The 21,938-nt window shown below is 35.2% G+C and overlaps 1 protein-coding gene across 16 annotated transcripts in view; it reads left to right on the forward strand.

The window, feature by feature from the left end:
• The window catches only part of DLG1 (discs large MAGUK scaffold protein 1), a 143,806-nt gene that overhangs the window by 71,682 nt on the left and 50,186 nt on the right, over positions 1–21,938 (forward strand). For 11 of the 16 annotated variants that reach the window (XM_026855098.1, XM_026855087.1, XM_026855089.1 and 8 more), the window contains 7 exons: positions 1,991–2,089; positions 5,989–6,042; positions 9,715–9,765; positions 10,773–10,897; positions 12,263–12,432; positions 13,097–13,233; positions 15,763–15,907. In XM_026855098.1, coding sequence (XP_026710899.1) covers positions 1,991–2,089; positions 5,989–6,042; positions 9,715–9,765; positions 10,773–10,897; positions 12,263–12,432; positions 13,097–13,233; positions 15,763–15,907 — 781 coding nt within the window. The remainder of the gene's footprint in view (positions 1–1,990; positions 2,090–5,988; positions 6,043–9,714; positions 9,766–10,772; positions 10,898–12,262; positions 12,433–13,096; positions 13,234–15,762; positions 15,908–21,938) is intronic. The other 5 variants (XM_026855091.1, XM_026855101.1, XM_026855103.1 and 2 more) reach the window with 1 other exon arrangement.

Consider the following 21,938-nt stretch of genomic DNA (forward strand, 5'->3'; position numbering starts at 1 on the left):
GGAGCAGGGAGCAGCTTTTAAGAGACAGTGAATACTAAACCAACAACACAAAGCAAAAATATGACAATACTACAAGTATCTTGTGAGACTGGAACCTGAGAGAATTGAAGGACTTTGAACAGTGTCAGTTTTAATATAACAAGGATAAAAATTGGAACTGGTTGGAAGGGTTCTTGAAGCTTTTGGGAATGAGTAGCCCAGAGAGATGTGGGAATTAGGAACTGAGAAAAGGGAGGAAGCAGGAAAATAAAGCTGCCGTTTGGTGCTAAGGGAGGGGTGCAGATTGTTTGGCCCATAAGGAAATCATCTGCAACTTGGTCAGTTATTTTGCTAAGTCAAAGAGCAGGAAAGTGTATGGTCAGTATCCAAGAGTAAGTTCAGTTTGGTTTTAGCATTCTCTTATTGCAGGAGTTGTAAGTGTAAATATGGAATTTTCCTGATGTGCCAAATGCTTAGCTACTCAGCCTTAATGTTGTGTTATATATATGTAATATGTGTATATCTGAAATTTTGGTTAAGTGGATTTTTACTGTGTACATACATGGGAAGCTGCTTACTTTGGAACAAGGCAGACCTGAAAGGATGGCTTATTTTTTGCATGTGTAGGGGTGAGTGATTGCTTAAGCTATTTAATTTAATCTGTCCTCTAAAGGTTGCATCATTCTTCCAGTATCTGGAGGTTTATTGCACTGAGCATTTCCTGTATCCTTTCCAAAATGCATATGATCATTTTTCTAGACCAATTTAGATTCTTGCCTACCCTCCTTTTTTTAACACTTGACAATTGTGCTGTTGTTCGTAGATGTAGGGATGTTTAAATGACATCAGTCATAATCTTTCAAGATATCACATATATCTTGTTCTTACATCTTTCAGTAACTGCAACGGTTTTCACCAGCTGTTCATTTTGGGTAGATTGACTTTGAGCTGAAAAAACCCTATAGAAATACCATATGAACATTTAATAAAAGTTGCTGCTCTTGGGCTGTTTCAGGTTTCTTTAATATTTGCTTTTAGTCTTTAATTTGGTGTATGGTGCCTTGTATTTTAAAAGATCTCAAACTTAAAAAATATGTTTAATACTTTATGTTCTGGGGTTTTGGTTCATTTTCAGGATTTAACATTTTGTTATCATGCTTACTTATGTTTGAGAATCACAAGAATGTCTTGGAACAACTAAGTTGCAAGAGCTTTGATCTGCTGTTCAGCTTGTAATTTTGATGATAGTTGCCAGTAGTTTATGTTGCTGACAGCTTGTTGACAACCAGTATGTTAACATCTCAAAATGATTTGAGTCAATGTTTTGCACAAAATGCCATTTGTAATCTTTTTCCCTTGCAGCTTATGTGCCAGTAGCTTTCCTGCTTATTATTATAATGAAAATTCCTGAGACTAAAATTCTACTAGTCTGATGGTGTATGGTAAACCTGTATGAAGATCTTTGAGAGGTGTTTTGGATCTGTTTTAGGATCTTCAGCCCATTTTACTGAAAGATTTTCTTTGATTTTTGCCTGGTTTAGAAACCTTACTGTACTTCTGATTTTTTACCCTTATCAAAGAGAAATATTAACGTGGTGCAGTGCTATTAACTTTAGCCACTGTTTCCCTTCTTTTGCACACTTGTATAATGGTGAAGGGCTTTTGTTGTGATATCAGCCCACAAAAAGCCTCACTCTTTCCATTTACATGAAGAGGTTTTCTGTTGGACCCCAAAATCTCAATACTCTGTACTGCAAGGTGAGTAACTTGGTATGAATAAGCAACCTGGATATGCCTTACTACTTTGTGTTCTTTGACGTGAGCACGTTGCTGGGGATGCACTGCCATATACAGCATGGTTAAAGGTAGTTGGTTGTCTTCAGTTTTAGTTATAGTCTCCAAATCCATATGCTATTTCAGATTTTTTTAAAGCTGTTAAATTTTAATCTTGTTTGTTTTAAAAAGTTTTTCTAGTTTTTGTTATTTTTGACATTTTGTCGGTGCTTTTTAGCCCACAGAAGCTGTTCCTTCCTCTCCTCCCACTGTCCCTGTGATCCCTGTCCCACCAGTCCCTGCTGAGACCACTGTCATCCCATCCACCATACCACAGGTTTTTATTCTTTTTTTTTTTTTGTTAAATTTGTTCAACTTTTATTTATTCAATCTATTTCATCACTTTGTTTAAATTAATATTTTGGTACTCTCACACACAGTTTTGAAATGAACTGTGAAATAGCTGAATTAGTAATACACTAGAGTTTCATACTAATTTTTCTTTGTTTTATAGCAGCTTTTAGTCCATTTAAAATAACTGTGTTTTCATAGGGGAGTATATTAGTAAGCTGTGAAATAACTAAAGAATAAACCCCAGAAGAATGGAAAGAAGCAGTAGGATATTTTGTGTTCATGTAATAATTTTAGAGTCATTTCATCCTTACTAAAGCATTATTACCTGATGTATTTATACAAAAAATGTTTCTCATTTCATATACAAATACTTAATATATGTCTTTCATCGATTGCACTTGCATGACATTTCTGATGTTCTCTGACCATTTGCTGGTGTTACTGTCCTTCAGGGCATTTAGGATATACAATAAACAACACTGTCAAGACAAGTGAAAGCAAACATGAGTTAACATTAGTATCTTGCATGTAACTTGGAATATGTGATTTAGGATAGGTAGCAGTTATATTATTGCATATACAATGTTATTCTGCTTTTATTTTTTTGTAACTTTACTGTAACTTTCAGTGCAAAAATCTGAAATGAAGAGTGCCTGCCTTCTGAAAGATGAGTCACTTTTTGGAATTGTTTGGTGACAGATCTTTATTAACTTTAAAAAGGAATTGGCTATCCAGAATAATACTAGAATATTGTTGTAGTATTACACATCAGGGTTTTTTTGCTTAAGGTCTGCTTTCAAACTATGTGGCTAAACTCACAACAGGTGGTAGTCTTTTTTTATCTCTGCTACACTGTTAGTTAAATTTTACATAAAGTAGTAATTACCAAAAGTTTTTCCACTTGGTTATTTTATACTGCAATTTCTAGTGGATGTGCATTTACATGAATCTGTCACCCATACTTTTCGCAACAGGCAGACGAGAGATTTGGTTAGTTTAAGAAATATTTACTTCTTAGAGAGAGATTCTGCCCACTCAGGATTTGAGGCAGACTGTTGCAAGCAGTGGACTTCTACTGGCAGCCTTGATGGATAAAGATAACTGAGTCTCCAGTAACATTTACTTTCAGGGAATTGCCAATAGGCTAAACTTAATTTCAGATAAAATGATCAGTGCCATATGTATTTATATGTTCTTTGACTGCCGTTGCTGTGACAGTATTTCTGTCCATTGATGATGCTGGATTACAAGTGAAAAAGTAAGAATTGAGTGGTTTGTGCCTCTGTCTTCCAAGTGCATACCAAGTGTCTACAGGAGTTAGTTATGTAATTCTGCATCGTTTGTGATTCTAAGCAATTAGAAAATACCACAGAAAGTTCTAATCATTTTTGGATTTGGCAGATGCATTTTTGTGCAATAGATAGTCTCTATTTTTGTTAATCACTTTACCCCTTAGGCAAGTCATTAGTCGGCTTGTAAACAAACTTGTCAAATGTCTTTTAAATATCTGAACAAGCCCTGGCACAAAAGTTTGAAAGTGTTAGGTAATTTAGAGAACTCAGGCAAAACAAACTGAAATACAAGTCCTCCTTCCACAGACATTTGATGTTCTGAGATGTTACCCTTTGTCTTTGCAGTGTCCGGGCGTACCTTTTGAATGCCTGGCACAAAGCTTTTCTCCTTCCTGCTTGGAAATGATGGTAAATTATTGCTTCTTCATGAAGAATTCAGATAAATGTGGAAGGACTGTTAGGAACAATCTTTTAATTTAGGAAGATGTTGGCTAGTTTGTGTCTCAAACATACTGCTCACGTAGAAACCTCAGTTACTAATAGCAATTTGCTTTTAGCTAGTCTTCCTCTTCTTTTTTTAAGACATTAAAAGAATACCATTTGTCACCCTGAAGAAAAAAATTTATGAGAAACCAGCTTGCTTTGGCAATGCTTTTGTTGAATATGCTTGAATATTACAGAATCCTAGTGTTATTTAAAATAAATTCCAAAATTGAGTAAAATGTAAAGAACATGACTGAACTTTCAAAATTAATCCTAGTTTTGTTTTCTATTTATAAATTTAAAATATTTTCATAGTTGATACACAAATATAAACATATGTATGCTGGTCTCTTGTAGATCAAGTGGAGATTAGACTTCTAATGCCTCATATTCAGTCAGTTTCTTATTAATACAGTGTATTGTTTTGTTTTTCTTAAAAGTGTGTTAATTGTAAAGCTCTTACAGGGATGGTGATGCATAATTTGATTGGTACAGGATCTTATTTTTAATTTAATCTTATTTTAATGGAATTTGCACTTGAATAAGAAGCAGAAATTGCAGTGTAACTTAATGGCAGAAAATGCTTGTGAGGGATAATGTTGTTTGTCAGAGATTTTTATTGTGATACTAGTAACTGGTACTTGATTTCTATACTGCATAAAGCGTCCCCATGCTTCTACTGAGAGAATTGCTGGGTGACAAAGGTGTTTGATGGCATCTTGACAGAGCCATAAATGTCATCCTTTTTGTTTCTTTTTTTTTTTAAGTCTACTCTGTTAACTTGCATAGATACCACCTGATTTTAGTACTTATTATATGATACAAGCCTAATTTCTGACACAGCAACCTGACAGCAGATTCATGACTCCTGTCTAGTGATGGTAGATTATTCATCTCAGACTTCCATAAGAAACTTCTGAGTCATTGCTTAGTTCCTAGCTTCTGGGAACTTTTAAAAATTATAAATTCTTCAGAAGTATGTTGTTGTCATGGTAATGAAACTAAAATGCAGAATATGAATAGGTTAATGTAATTGTCATGTAGGTCTTAAGTTTATCTTTGAATGAGTTTAATACTACCTTCTATTGCAGCATGTTAAACTGTCCCTAAATTTACTTCTATGCACACATAAGAGATTAAAAAAAATTCTTAAGTTTAAAGATAATGGATTTTTATACATATTTTTTAAAAATATCAGCTTTATTAAAGCAGTAAGGAGATTTTGTGCCACTGAGTTTGTAGGTCCCACTGAACTTAATGCCTCAACAGTATTTGTAGTGTGCACACTTTTCTGTTTGTTCTTAGGGCAGGCTAAGTGCTGCCTATTTTAAAGGCAGATAATTGATGCAAAAATATAATCTGTTTATTTGGAAGTATTTCAGATAAATGTCACTAGTCTGTACAGATTTTCTTTCAGTTGAAACCACATTTTTCACAGAAAAATTCTCAGTAACATCAGAGAGTAATAGTGTTAGCTTATTCTACCAGTTTCTGGCTAGCAAGAATGCCATACGATTTCATATTTCTGTAGCAATAATGCCTGCTTATGGTTTGTGAATCTGTAACAATGCTTTGATGGAATCACATGCTGCTGGTCAGTGGATTAACATCTGCTGTGAATTTGCTTTCACGAGTCAGTTTTGTAGATACTTTCTTCCATAAGTTTGCATTTCTGTAAGTTTCCATTTTGCAGGTTGAAGAGAGGAGTGAAAAAAAAGTGTTCCTGGTAGGAAGAAAGAGAAGTCAAATCCACCAAAATTTGGTTTTAAGATACTGGCTGGTAAAGCAATTTCTGAATGTCTTACTACAATTACTAGGGTAACTGACATCATATCAGGTGATTGTATGACTCAGTTGTTCTTTTGAAAAATGACAGAACTTGTATATAAAATATGAGCTCAGAGTTCTGGAAGAGTGTGGGTTTATAGCATGAAAGCAATTTGTTGAGGGTAGAAACAAGTGTTTCAGAAGGTGAATTTTTGAGATTCTCAAGCTGCGGCTACCTTTTAGTAGAACTTTGAGAAACAGCCAGTTAAATGTTTTATAATTATCATCATTAGTATTGCTTTCTCTTATGCTATATAATTTTTTAATTCTTTTGTTAAAGGCAAATCCCCCTCCAGTGCTGGTGAATACAGATTCTTTGGAGACTCCAACATATGTAAGCCTACATTTGCTTTCAGTTATAACTTCAGATAATGTTTTCTGTATGTGGTTGTGCATGTCTGTTGTTACTGTTTAATAAAACCTATTTTACCTCTCCGAAGGTGCGCAATTTCATCAGCTGTCCTGATGGTTATTTGAAGTCCTTAAATAGCTGTTTCATGGAGGGGGAAGTTGTAGATTGCAGGTGAAAGGTTCTGTGTGAGTACCACTGTGTGACAGTGCAAAACATATTTGTTTGAGGTTCCAGAGGTTCAGTGTTCAGAGAACAATCTGTTTCTTCAACTGTGCAGACAGACGCTTTAATATTTGATGTGCTATTTCCGTTGCACTTCTCATAAAAACACTTCTTTGTGCAATGGCTATACTTAAGATTTTAGTGCTCTAAATGCTCATAAAAATGTGTTGGTTTTGTTTGAAACATTAAGTAGTAAGTGTAGTTATGTGGAGGCTAAAATTGTGTTTTGTGAGAGGAATACCACTGGCAGGTAGAGACTTTAGAGGCTTTGGAATGTATGTAAGTTTGACATAGGTTTCAGGTCTGAATTTTCCTCCTGTACCTTCCTCCTCCTACAGTTACTTACATATCCCACTTGCTTGTTTTACTGAATAGTGTTAATGCCTGAACTAGTTCTTTTATATTGTGTTTATTCTGAGTACTGGTATTGGCAAGTAAATTTTGTCCTTGTCAGAAAGCATTCATAACTTAGCAACTTGGCTAGAAAGCAGCTAGGACAGACAAAAGCATGAATTAACAGTTTAAGCAGAAGACAGAAGGTTAGTACGGTGACATAATTGGCTCATAAATGAGTCCTGAGCAATAATGATGCCTCTGACTAAAAGATCAGAGCAGTAGCCTGTGGTGTGTGGCCCTTTTATTGATGTGATACAGATACTGTTTAGAAATATTGAGGGTAAGGTGTCTCCCTGCACACACAACCTAAACCAAGATGAAAAATGATTACTAAATCATACTAAATATGTATTCACATTTCAGAAGCCCCCATCTGATAGAGACAAGTGGAGGACAGTAGATAGTAGAAACAGGAAGAGAAAATACCATTAACAAAACAAACTGGCACTCAAAATTATAATCCGTCTAAATTAGCAGTTTGTAGTAATTGTAAAACAAACAAGGCCATAACTATCTATAATCTAACCTACTCTGGAAGCATAGGAAACTGAGTAAAGGAATACCCTTCTAGGTCCCCAAGTAGCTAATGGAATTGTTAAGTGGTAAGTAATGTAATATCATACTTATGAGTTAACTGCATCATGAATCTACAAAAACATTGACTATTAAATTTTTTCTGTTGAAAGAAGAAAAACGGCAAAATATGATTCTAGAAAGTCATCAAGGAACAAATGGTCAAGAACACAGCTCTCGTTATCTGAATCATAAAACTACTGAGGAAGTATTCCCTCTTAGGACTCAAACTGGGTTGGAAAAAAAAAAACAGCGAGAAGCATATTTTTTTATTCTTTGTAAAAGCCCAACGAAACGCAAACAAAATTCAAGTTGGTGGCACATGAAAAGATTAACTATACCAGAGAAATTAACTGTAGTACATCCAAAAGGCTCTAACTAAATTCTGCTGAACTACTAATAGGTTTTCAGATTACAAGAAGATTGCTGTGGCATAATTACAGCATTTGGGTAGAAATTTCCTTCATCCAGGGGAGGTCCCTGCAAATAAAGCTTGACTTAGTGGATCTAAGATCACTTCGAAACTTGCAAAAAGTAGAAAAGGACAGTGATTTTTATAATTTGATGTATCCTTGCTCCTGTCTCTGCTAATGGTTGTTTGTTAGATAAAATCAATTCAAAGGTAAACTAAAAAAAAAAAAAGGTATAGAACTGAGCTAAAGCAGAAGACAATATTTGCTCCTCTTTATCTAGATGAAATTTTGTAATTGGTTTACAGAGTTTTGCACATGAAAATAAATGAGACTGCTTAAATATATGAGAATCACCTTTTTTTTTTTTTTCCTAATGGTGATGAATAGGGAGATTATTAATTGTCCTTGTTATTAAAAAAAACCAAAACAAAACAAAACAAAACCAAAAACTACAACAACAAAACCCCAAAAGACACCAAAACCAACTAGAAGAACATGAAAGTGCCACATACTGATCAGTCATAATGAACTATTTCCCAGGTACTGTAATGCTGGATGCCTGGTTCAGTTAGCACATGTTGTCATTCTTGTAGATAATAGCTCAAGGTACCATAAAAACTTCATCACAGTGCCTTCTTTTGTGTTTGCCTAGTAATAGATACAGTTTCATGTATTCAGAAGGTCAAGACCTCTTTCCTTTTTAATGGAGAAATATCATGTGTTAAAACCACAGTATCTTTTCCACTGAACATAAGGACATAATCATTTTTGAGGTACTGCGCAAAGATGATGATAGTAATCTGTTATGTTTGGAATGGACATGGCTTCTATTGTGCTAAGGGGAGGTATCATTAGAGATTGAGAAAAAAATGTAGTGAGGGATATATGAGCTTGATATTAGCCTGTGAAAGTTGTGGCATCTCCAACTTTTGCAGCTTTTAAATATGTTAAATAAACATTAAGAATGAATTAGACATGATCTTAATTTTGTTTGGGGTGAATGTTTCTTAATTCTCTGCTAGAGAACTGTACGGATTTTAATATGCTTTCCTCTATACATATATTTTGTATCTTTATAAAATCTTGACTAGTATGTAACAGAAGACTACCAGATACAGAATATCTTAACAATAGAAAAGATGCTTTGTCAAATCATAGAATAAATGTTATTTATTATCTTGTTAGATCTTTCATCCTAAAAGGCTTGAAATAGGGAATTGCTTGTAGTCCCATGTTGTATATGCTGCTGTAGGTATCTGGAGGAAAGAATTTGAATTCCAAGATATCTTAGTAATTGAAAAAAAATATTAATGTTACTTTTATATTGAATATAGTTAAGTGTTTGATATTTAATTCTTTTCACTTAATTTAGATATTTCTTACTTCTGTTACTTGATTCTGTGGTAATTCTGTAGGCAGCAAAGAAAGTGGGTATCTTTTCTAACTTGACAGTGACAAGGCTTCTAGCTTTATAAAATATTCTTACAAAGTCTTCTGGTTTTGGTCCTGTTTTAATTTGTTGGTTTTTAGTATATCTGTAACATGATGAATAGTAATCTAAGCAGTTGTTAAATGTTGCTTTAGAAGGGTCTTACCCATTTCTGGTGAGAAATGGTGTAAAGCATCAGTCTTTGATTTTCCTCTGCTCTGTGAGGAACAGCAATTTGAAAATACTGCTCTGTTCTTCTATACAATTTCTTCCCTACCCCATGACCCCTTCCTTTTTTTTCCTGTTTCAACTTGCTTACATGGCCTGAGGAACACCTGAGGATCTCAAGAGCATTTTTTTGTTTTCTGGCACTCAGAAGCAGAGGGCCTCTGTGTAGAGCAGTCTGTGTAGAACAGTCCACCCTCTGAAATCTTGACTTTTAAACTCGTACAGAAAGAGTGTCTGATTCATGTACAGAGCAGTGTGAAAATCACATGTCCCCTCTGAGCTCAGTGGTCACTGTGAATCAGCTGAGATTTGATGGGAGTGAACCTCTAACTGAACAAACTTTATTGACTAAAGTGTAAATTCTCTGTAAGTCTGACTCTTCTTTTATTATAGGTCAATGGCACGGATGCAGATTATGAGTATGAAGAAATTACTCTTGAAAGGGTAACATTCTGAATGTCTTTTTCTACTCTGTTTTAGATGGGATTTATGATACATTAGTATGAAAATTTAACCTCTTGATACTACTAAGTGGCAATCCAAAACAATCCTCACTGTTTTTTTTTCTCTAGGTAGATTATTTAACCTAAAGGAAAAAAATACACCCATTTGCTGGAGCAGGAATAGAAGTTTTTATTAATATGTTTGACCATTAAGAGTAGAATGCGAGAACAATGTCCCTGTGACATACTGCATTTAATGTTGTTATCTAGGTTTGTAGAGAGTAATAACAAATTATTATTTCATTTACTATATTGCCATTTATGATATTTGTACCATTAAGCTTTAGATTGATATTCAGGGTTCCAGCTGAGATTACAAGTGACACCTTGTCATACGCATTGCTTTGTTAGGTTTACAATATTGAGACCTATCTCAGTTCTTGTTTCTTGAGCTGCACTGTTAACAAAAAGAAAGGGTTGCATTTGATACCTGTGCAGTTCTGGTGGTTACTGAGAGGGTGAAGAGGTCTTGCAGTTGGTAGTAAGGGCAGGCAAACTTTGAAGGGGAAATGTCAGTCTGAATCTCTGCATCTGTGAGGGTATATTACATATGTGACACAAATTACTTGGGGGCTGCTCTGGGAAAAATAATTCATCACTAATATTTTAATGAGGAACAAATATTCATATGAATAATCTCAAAGATCTAGCTCACTAGAGAGGGAAGTTTATATCTAGTTTATCAGGCTCACTTCAGTGAGAAAGCTGTGGTGTTGGAACTGTATCTCTTACAGTCACACAATGACTTACGTTCTCCTTCTGTGAAAATAAGTATAATTACATTTTACATATTGTTATATGTAGTATACTGCTTAAAGTGTCTTTTAATATTTTTTTTAATCAGTGAAAATTATATGGATTTGATTCTATATTGAATCAAATAGATATACTAGAATATCTTTTCCCCAAAAAAGAAATGTGTAAATTTTTTTTCCCCTCTACCTTTAGGGAAATTCAGGACTTGGCTTTAGCATTGCAGGTGGTACAGACAACCCACATATTGGGGATGATTCAAGTATTTTCATTACAAAAATTATAGCCGGGGGTGCAGCTGCACAGGATGGAAGATTACGGTATGATGACTTTCTGTGTTGGGTTGATAAATGTTTATTATTATATTTTCAAACAGTGGATAGAACACTTTTTGTTACTTTTAGTAGTTTTATCATGCTACATGACATTTAAAATAAGTTTTTCTTACAGAAGTATTTTGTAAATAACGAAAAAATGTTTCAGTGGACCATGTGGTCGTTTTTTTTCCCAACCAATAAAATCTGCAGTTAAGTAAAATTAAGTGAACTTTATCTTTTCTATTCACTGGTATAAATTGATTATGCTGTATGTTCTGTAGTCCTTAATAGACAAAGCTTAGACAGGTAGGATAGGTAACTCTTCATTATCCATGTGCAGATTTTCTGATCTGAGATAGTTGAGCTTAATAACAGCCCTCTCTTATGCTTGGTATAATACTGTGTTTTAATTTTTCCAAGATACTTCATATCTTCAAAAGCAAATTTTTATTTAAATTGAGTACTCCTTCACCAATATACCCCATTTCCTTATTATAATTGTGGACTGATAATACTACTTAACTCTTAGTGAGGAAATGTTGGCATATTACTAGATGGTAGCAAGTGATATTTGCAACTTCCTTTGAAGAGTAATATTTGAAGTTAATAACAAATTGCATTAAGAAATTATTTTTCTAATCCAGAACAGTCTTTACATATACTCCTGCATCACTGTGTGGAAAAAACCCCACATGCGATTGTAGGACCATTTTTTGTTTCCCTTGTGTTGTCAAGAACTTGCCCTGTCATTTTTGGTGCAAATCACTGATGTGTTGTGGTTTGTAGTCCTGATAAGCTTATTTTAAGGCTTCATTTTAGCTTGTTGGCCATTGTCAGAGGTACATCTGGCAGAACATGGTGGCAGGTGAGTCAGGCATTGTACTTAGTGTAATGAGAGCTCAGTGTTACTCCAGCAACATCTGAAATGGAGTGGAAGGCCAGCACTTAAATAGCTTGTGTAAAACAGGAATGGAGCTTGACTTGTTCATATCATGGCATAAAACTAGTGTGTTCTCATTGTATGCCACTTAGTTTCTGGATTTTTAAACTCTTGCCCTAAACAAAAGGTAGTTTGTATGAAGCTGTGTTCAAAATACTACTTAAATATGAAACACACACAAGACGGTGTCCTCTTTGGCTGTGAACAAAATATTCCCATTAAATGTTGTCTAGTGATCCTTGTTTTATTTTTAAGCACTAGTAATTAATTTTAGAGCATTGTCTTGATTCAATATAGTTTTTGAAGCAAAATCTATGTATCTTAATGTGTTAATAGGAATGTTAGTGTATTGTAGATAAATTGTTAGGCTCTTAATGTATCCTCTCTGCTATAACACAAGAGCTGAACATGAATGTTGCTGTCTCTAGGGTTAACGATTGTATTCTACGAGTAAATGAGGTGGATGTTCGTGATGTTACCCATAGCAAAGCAGTTGAAGCATTGAAAGAGGCAGGATCAATTGTACGATTGTATGTCAAAAGAAGAAAACCAGTCACAGAAAAAATAGTGGAAATCAAACTTGTAAAAGGCCCTAAAGGTATGTAGGAAGTACAAAGCTTCTGTTTCACAAGAAGGATAGACTGGATGATAGATTTCTGCATTTATTTTTCAAAATAAAATAGTACCTTGCATATGAAGTTCTAGGAAATGCAGAATAATGAAAAATAAGATAATGGCATTTCAGATGCTTCTGAATTTTCATCCATGTGTCTTGAAATTGTTCTTGTAGAATGCATTCTTTCAAATAATAAAATTGTGTTTCTGATAGTATTTAGTAATTTTTAAGTACCTTGCAAATGGGAGTAAAATATTTATTTGAATCATCTAGAAAGGATAAGGAATTAAACAACATTTAGAGAAAGTGTTGTTTTGTTTCTATATGGGTAAACGTTGGACAATGGTTCTTTAAATATCAGTGGTGGTGCTATATTTCTGCTGTGTGCATCTTTCACAAGACATGAAGTAAAATAATTAGCTTTTGATTTTCAGAATTTCTTTAAATGTTGTATCTCTTCCAGAACTTGCTGAAAAATTATGGAGTTCACTTTGAAAGGCATCCAGTATTGCTTCAGCCAAAGCCCAATATTTTTTAATATATATATATGTGTGTAATACAAATAGCATTATTATCGATGTATGTAATAATCTGAATCTAATGAATTCTAAAAGGTTTCTTGAGTAATGACTTTATCTTCAAGCAGGTCTTGGTTTCAGTATTGCTGGTGGTGTAGGAAATCAGCATATACCTGGAGACAACAGCATCTATGTAACCAAAATCATTGAAGGCGGGGCAGCACATAAAGATGGCAAACTTCAGATTGGAGACAAACTTTTAGCTGTAAGTAAGAGCTGTGTTTTTTTAATGGTCATTCACTTTGAGACCCAGTAAGGGCGTGATTTGCTTTGTGGCTAATCTGCCTGCCAGTGGAGTGTTATTTCATAGAAATCAGTAAAAAAATTGATATAGCCAGGAAACCAATCATAGAAATTAAATCAACAGTGTTCAACACCATCTCATCAGGAAATCTGAAATCTGTTTCTCAGCACAATGTTTCATGCAAAACTTGTATTAATCAGCGTGTTTATTTCTGACACCTGCTATAATTTTTCTGGCATCTGAGTGACAGGATTTAAACCAGCATACAATGGGACTGTTTCTCTTCTCAAAAAAGAGGAATGGAAAGGAACTCTGTGTACTGATGCTAGCCTGTAGTGAAACTGCTGCTTATATTGGATTTCAGTGTTTGTAATGCTTTTAAATAGCTTTTTTTTTAAAGCTTAAAATACTTCAAAGTTGAATTTTCTATGCACAAAGTAAAAATAACTTCTGGCTTCCTTAAATTCGATCCACAAATGTAGTTGTCCAGGGCCAGGAATTTCTGAATGAATTTCTGAATTGTAAACTCAACTCTTGTAAGGTGTAATTGCTTCACCCACCTACCTCTGTCAGGCAGTACCTGCTTCTGTAAGAGCTCTGAGTGCATTTGAGTACATGACAGCAGAATGTGTGCTCTATTGCTCTTCAAACAGTAAGAGATTTGACTCTAAATGTGTATAGTGCAGAGTTTCCCTTTTTCTGTAAAAAGAACTTTTGGGTTTGTCACTTACAAATACAGAGCTATGAAAACTGAAGCTGTATAAAGATGAAGAATCCTGGGATTATTCCTTTATCTAAAGAATCCTGCCTTTTTGAAGCATTAGGAAGGAGATCTTAGTGTTACAATGGATAGTTCTAGGCAAATTGTTGCATGATGGTTGGGAGGAAAAGAGAGAGAGAATGTATTATGTTTACCATGAACTGCACAATAAATATATACCTTCATATCATGCAAATTCACAAACCCAAAGATCCAGCTGCTTTATGATAATGCTGTTAATATTTAATATTTTAAAATTTTTAAATCTGCATCATAGGAAGTGGTTTGATTATAGGACCTCCCCACAATGGAAGGGCACTGGAAAGCTTCCTGTTAATGGCTAACTGCTTTCCAGTGTTATAATTTGTCACCTGCACAAGAAAATTTCATGCTAACTTGTTCATATATATAAAAATATAATTTAAGGATTTTTTGTTAGAAATACCAAACTTTTGCAACAGATTACTTTGTCCAGTATTATTTTATCCATTAAAAAAATTAGCTTGACAAAATTAAAGAAAGTAGTTTTGGATTAATATCAGATACTGTTTCGGGGGATGTAAGGAGCATATATGATATGCTATTTGATATAGTAAATATAGTGTCCTAATTTATTGTAGCTGCAGTCATTCCCTTAGTTCCTTAAGTTAGAAAAGAAGTGAGTAAAATGTCATCTATAATATCTTCTGATTAGCTGAATTTCACTTAGAGTTTTAGTCACTAATGTAGGGATAAGCTTCCATGTTTTGCAGATTATAACTTTCTGTGTGTTTAGGTTGTGCTGCAATTACCAATGTACTGTAAAATGACTTTTCAGTCACCAGGAGTGGTAGGAATTCAAATCTGTTTGGAAAAAAAAAGTCATTAAGAGGCTTTTGGAAAACTTTTAGGAAAGTTCTAGAAAATGGAAATAATATATTTTAGTGGTAGAATTTTTCCCCCACAAACAACAATTGACAAGGTCCAGTTGCTTTTACAGAGTATATAAAGTTACGTAATCAGAAGAAAGTGTCTTTGGTCCCTCAGGTTCAGTGCAGTGCAAACCTTATTTCCCGTGTTTCCTGGAATTATCTGCAGAAGTTATGATAGGGTCAGCAACTCAGTTTAATATGGCTTTATATGAGATACTAATTATTAAAGGATTTTTTTTTTTAACTCAAGTGCAAGTATTTCACCTTAATAGCAATAGTTTAAAAAATATGTTGCCTGTAAAGTTAAGCTAGTTCTTGTTATGTGGCATGTAAATCAAACACTTTGGGGACTTCTCCAGTTTTGATCCCTACTTTTGACCTCTTGCAAGAATATGTTGTCCCATTATAATATCTAGAACTTAATTACGTCATTACAAGATCATGTAGGATTTATTCTTATTAGAAGAAACTTTATTCTGTTTAATGCTTGCAGTAACATATTGTGTCGGGGCTGTGATTGTGCACGCTTATGGCATTTTGAGTGTCACATTTGTCCTGTTAGTTTACCAAAGTCTTGTGTGCCTCCTTTACAAGTTATACTCAATACAGTTCATTGTAATCTTTGGATTATAACTGTATTACATTTCACAGCACTACAAAACATCTCTCATACAACTTTTATATAAGCAATTATATCTGTGGCATGTGAATCCTAGTAAAGACCCTCAATGCCAGAGTGCTCCAACACCTTTCAGTGAATGTCCTATGAAAAGTTACGGGGTTTTTTGTGTTGAGATTTCATTTATTTTTTCTCTTTAGGTGAACAGTGTTTGCTTAGAAGAAGTTACTCATGAAGAAGCAGTGACTGCCTTAAAAAACACATCTGATTTTGTTTATCTGAAAGTTGCAAAACCCACCAGCATGTTCATGAATGACAGTTATGCCCCTCCTGACATCACAAACTGTAAGTTCAGCTGACTTTTGTGATGTAATCATTTTTTCCTTTAAGGCTTTAACATACCCTGGTTTTAGTATTTTAACATTTTCAAGCTTTTTAAAATGATACAGTGTGAAAATTTGAAATAGGAAAGTTGATTCATCAGGAAAATTGTATGCTGAACAGAATAACATCCTATAGCTTTTGTACTGAAAACGTATAAACAATGGGGTTAGTGTGTTTCCGTGACTGCTGTGGCCTAGTCTTAGTGGCTCCATGTTTCTGGTCACTTGCTGATGAGTACAAGGAGAACATATGCCTCACTCTCCTGAAGCCTGTGAAGGGTAGCAAACAACTACACAGATGTTCAGTGTCCTGTGAACTGAGCAAAAACACAATAGTGTTTCAGGTAGACATTAGTGATCTTCTGACATTTTTTTTTCTCTTTTCCTGCTTTTTCATGAGCTGCATGTATTTGAATAAAGTGGACTGGGAGGAGAGGGAGGTCTTGACCTCTGATGCCTGCCTGCAAATGTGTTGTGAAATTCCATGTTAATTTAGTTGAAAACTTCCTTCAGTTTTGACATAGTTGTTGATAAAAGCAGAAAACCAATGAATGCTACATTGAAAATACTTGTAAGAATTTTTTGTTGACATGAGGGTACTATTTACAAGAATCTTTTTGAAGTCAGACATCCAAATCTGAAAAGTTCGGGGTTGAACTACAATGCAAAGAAAAATTTGAATTGAATATACTGTTTCTTCAAGAGGGATATTACCACTTAGTGTTTGGAGAAGGGGATGGGGCTAGCATAACTGTATCTTTCCAAGACTGAATAGGTGGGCTTTTCTGGATAACCAGTTTTACTCATCACATAAAATGGTTCTGGAGACTTATTTTAGGGCTTTTGTTTTGTTTTGTGCTGTTAAATACAAGTAATTGTGATATGTAGCACCATTCTGTTCAGATACTACTTCACACCAGAAAAGAACACTTTTGGACTAAAAAGCCACTTATGTAGTCTAAAACCGTGTGTAAACTGTTTCTGTGTATTTATGTATTACTGTATGTAAACAGTATCTAAAACTGTATGTAAAGAACAACAAACAGAAGTGCAGCATAACAGACTGAAGTACCTTAAGCCCATCATTTATTGGCAATAGCTATGGTATCTTTAAATCTGTTTGTAAGCTTATTGACTTATGATTTGGAGATAATTGGGTTTTATGTCTTCAGTGTCTTACTAGAAGAATGCACTTGAAGGCTCCATTCTTTAGCATAAAACTTCTTTTCAGCCTTCACTTCTTCATACACAGTTTCATGTATATGGTTGGAGAGCAGTCATTTCCCCTTGTGTATCTAGTTTGTCCAATAATTCAACGTTTCCCATTGTTTTCTTGGAAGGCAGAATTCTTTTACTCTCTGTTGTAACTGACCTCTTTATATGTTTCACCTTGAACTCAGATTTCTGGAACAGAGGTAACCTGATTTGTATGTAGTGTTCCTGGTAGTATTGCAGTAATGCAGTTACACTGCTGTGGATGGTGATGCGACAAATAGAAGGATCTTACCTATTACTACTGTATCTTGACTTGATCACTGGGATACTTACTTTATGAATCTTTTGTGGGGGCAAAGGCAAAGCCTCAAGAAAGTTTGGGGAGAGGAAGGGTAGAGAAGGATAATTTGCCCAGTTCTAATAATCGATACACTGTTATTGTCAAAAGTCATACTTAGAACTCTTGCTCAGTGCCACTATTAAAAAACAACTTGGAATAAGGCTTAGATTGAAAAGAACAAGGCACTCTAGCAATTTAGAGGACAGATAATGTCTTTTGGGAGAAAATCTGAACTGAATCTGTTCAGTTTGTATCAGTGGAGGAAGGAACCTGTAGTAGAATTTGAAAAACCTACTTCTTCACTAGGTAACCATGAAGGAATGGTTGGATAGAAATGTAGATTCTCATTTTGAATTTTTATGTGCTTTGATACTGTTTGTTAAATGATACTTTGATCTTAAAAAGACTGTCTGTAGACTTAGAAGAACAGGGATACCAAAATCAGCATGGCCGATTCTCAGTACTGTAGTTCAGTAGGTTTTAGGCAGGTGAGATCAGCCTGCTGAGAGTCTAATTCAAAGCAGCAGTCATATTTCCTCTTTGACTACAAGCTGGTGTTTTCCTTTGGGTGATTGTTTTTATATTCACATTATCTGTAGCAATATTTTGGATTCCTCAGCATTATCTGAGGAATATTTGTTCTTAGCAAATGTTCTGGCAAATTACAGTCTGGCATAAAGGCATGCCGCTGGCCTTCTCATGTAGCAAATTAATTTCTCTCAAATGGTGGATGAGCTGGAGACTCAGTTCATTAAAGTTAATTGTATCATAACATAGAGCCATAAAAGAGACAGTGGTATCTTCAAGAACACCTTCTTAGCATGTCTGTTGGCTGTTGAGGAGAGTTCTCTCAAGGGTAATACCACATGACTGCCATGAGGATATGTACTACCATCTTGCCTTGAGTCCTTAATTTCCCAGTGTCCGTGACAGTCTCACATCCATTTTATGGAGGTAAATGACCTGGCCATACATGTAGGCCCTCTTTTGCCCCATTGCAGTCATCCCTCCCAGGTTTCTCTCCATTTGGCTGCTCCCCCTGTAAGTGGGATTGTGCACCCAGTGTTCTGTCCTCTCTGTGAAGTGGGACTTCTGTCCTCTGAGAAGTGAAAAGCCAATCTCCTGAGCTGTTGTGCCCCTCAAGCTCCAGCAGCTGCTTCTGGGAACCTTTCTCTTCCTGCTGATGCATTTTGAAAAAAATCACACAAGATTTCTTAGATTCCAGCTGTCTGTCTGTCTTCTGTCCTTTGGTGACCTTTGACAAGGTTTTGTCTTTCTGGGTTTTGTTTCATTTAGCTTCAGCTTTAACTTTCAGTTTTCTGTTTGAAGTTACTCTGGGTTTTTGATGCTGTTTCTGGTGGTTTTATCAACTGTTAACCAAAGAACATTCTTCTGCAAAGTGCTGGGTCCTTTGATGAAACTTCAGTCTCTTTCCTTTCCTTACAACAGGAAAACCTTTCCTACCCAAGGCTTCATATGTTTGTGTCTCTGTTGATCAAAGTGCAGCTGCCTGTTACTGCAGCTGGCATGGAGCCTCTGGATCTACTGCCTGAATTTTGCACACAGAATAGATCCAGAGGTCTTGCCTGAGGTGTTTAATGGCTTAATACAAGGAAATCAGTTTAGCCTTTTCCTAAATCTTTCACATATGAGAAGCAACTGCATATGGCCAAGATGCTAGATGTTATTTTTCTAATATAGGGCAGAATAAAGCTTTTTCAGTACCCCTCAATATTTTCACATTTACGATGGAAATTTCGAAGGGAGATACCAATCTCCTTGAAGGCTGTTGCTTCTTTATAAAGGAGTACTATAACTTAGCAGCTAAAAAGCCTCCACTTTCTCTAACAGGCTGGTCAATTAGATAGAACTCATAGCAAAAAATGGTGGCTCGGGCATAGTGTTTTAGAAGCTGATGTTTTCAGAGCCACCATTCCAAGGTTTGTTTGCACCTTCATTCTCATCTCAGATGAGACCTCCAAAAGTGATGCTGCATTTATCAGAGCTGTACCTTGCTCAGGAGCTTTAGGTTAGGGACTCTGAAGAGGTTTTCCCAGATGACAGATAGTAAAGAGGTATTTTCTAGAATCACGTGGATTGTGAGTGAGTGTTAAAACACTTATCAGTCTTCTTTACTGACTTCCCTGCAGCTGTTTTGAGACATGTATTTGCAATCCTCCTTTGTATTTCTGTCCATCAGAATTCTCTTATCCAAGTTCTTCGGAGTTCAGGCCCATCATAAAGGAGAAGTAATATGTACTGTTTATTTCACTACTGAATCTCTTAAATCCACACAGAGGCTGCCTATGGACATGTCAATTACAAATGATGTTAAGTATTTTTCCTTTGTGTGTGTGTCCATTGGTACAGTATTTCCACTCTGAATTGAGAAATAAAATACTGCAAGGTAGCAAATAATCAGTTTTCTCACTACAGACATGAATCCCTTATCATTCCTTAAATAGCATAAATACGGGAAGAGAAGAATATGTAGTAACAGTAAATGAGAATAAGGTTTTAATTTATTTCCCATTTTTGAGATTGTGCTATGATTGGTGCCTTCATTTTGCAGATGATAACAAAATAATAGGAGATCTTCCATTTCGTTTTGTGTAGAACTGTTACCTCAAGAGGATGTAGATTTGGAAATGGAATTTCTTCTTAAGAGTCTTTGACTTCTCCTGTCAAAGCAAGTTAATTTTATACATGTAATTTTCTGTTCATCCAAAACACAGTTCCTTTATCAGTTAACACTGGTAAAAATATTTACTTGGAAATAGACACTTAGACCTGATTTAGGATTCAGAAAGTGATGGCTTGCGTTTTATTTCTATCATGTTCCTCATGAGTGTTCTTCAGGTGTAATCTTCAGCTAAAACAGTTCTAGGAAAGGCACAGGCACAGTTTTTTGCAGGAACTCCACAAAGAGCTTTTTTATGCCTTGTAGGTTTGCTTCCATAGTGCTGAGAATACCAGCCTCGAGAAAGGACCTTATTTTTCCAAGCAAGTAGCATATGTAGAAATTTCTCAGTGATGTAGACACTGATGATGGGGAACAGTCCTCAGCTCTGAAATAATGAACTGTTACGTTGCTTGATAGCTGAGTTTTAGTTGCATGGTGAAAGGATACAAATTTTAAAGAGTAAATGTGATTGCATTAGATGATGCGTATGTTTCATGATGCGTATGTTTCTGAATACAATGCAGTTAAAGCTTTAGGAACCTTAAAAACAATCAAATGAAAAGTATTGTAAGTCAATGAACATAGAATTTGTTATGAAAAATCTAATTACTCCCTATAAAAAATGCATCGGTATAGCTGCCACTGACTTGTTAAAAGCAACAGTAAATTCATTTTGTGAAAAGAGAAGATTTAGTGCATGAACAGAATGTACACAGCTGCTATACTGTGCTACAGTTGTTTAGGGTTTTTTCAATCAAAACCCATTTTCCACTAATTGGAAAAGAGCTCAAAGTCTATATTCTTTTTTTTTTTTTTTTTTTTTTTTTTTTTTTTTTTTTTTTGTGCTTTAGCTGTAAGATTTTCTGAGGAAAACCAAAGCAACTTTATTTATGTAATCATTTTTTAAAGTATCGCTTGCTTTAAAAAGTATGTACAGTAACATGGGTATACACTGTTACATGAAAATACGTAATTTCTTCCACTGAAAAGTAAATATTGCTGTGTGGTTTGGTAATGATGGTGAAATCTGTTGCCAAAACTCCAGTGTGGCTAAAAAACAAGTTTTGAAATTGAGAGTAAACTGTCTAAATCTGTTACCACTGCATAGAAGCTACATGGTGTGCAGGGGCAGACAGAAAGAATTAAGTAGTGGGATCTACAGTTGTTGAATCCTTGCAGGGAACAGAAGGGTGAAGGTGCAGTGTACATGTGTTACAGCTGTTCTAAAAAATGGTTTTAGGAGTCATGTGTCTTGAGTTAGGGAATTCTCAAATATGAATGCTTATGCAGATCATTTGGTTTTAGCAAAAGCAGTGTTCTCTTTGCTGTAGACCTCATGAAGCTAACTTGAAGAAGCTTCCTTTTGTCTGTGTTGTAGAAGGGGACAGGCTGCCATGAATCCAGCGTTGCAATTCCCCGAAGTCTGCACAGTGCCAGACTAGAGCACACAACTCACTTGAGGGCTGGTGTGTCCCAGTAACACACTTAATTACTTTATCAGCTAGTGCTTTTAAACTACCTAAGCTGTTAATAGTGGATTTTAATGCTTGCTGAAACACATTCTAGAAAATTGAAAGAACTCTTAATACTGTGACAAAGCTTTAAAGAGTAAGAAGCAATCCGGCTTATCAGATATGATACCATATGTTATATGCCAAGCATTAAGGTACTATGGATGGTTCCCTAGCTGGCTTGGTACCTCTTTTATTAGACCATTGATCAGGGTAAGACAGTGTTCATGTGATACATACTCAA

This window comes from Athene cunicularia (assembly GCF_003259725.1).
Source record: "Athene cunicularia isolate RWA chromosome 9 unlocalized genomic scaffold, athCun1 chr9_part1, whole genome shotgun sequence".
In the NCBI taxonomy this organism is placed as follows: Eukaryota; Metazoa; Chordata; class Aves; order Strigiformes; family Strigidae; genus Athene; species Athene cunicularia.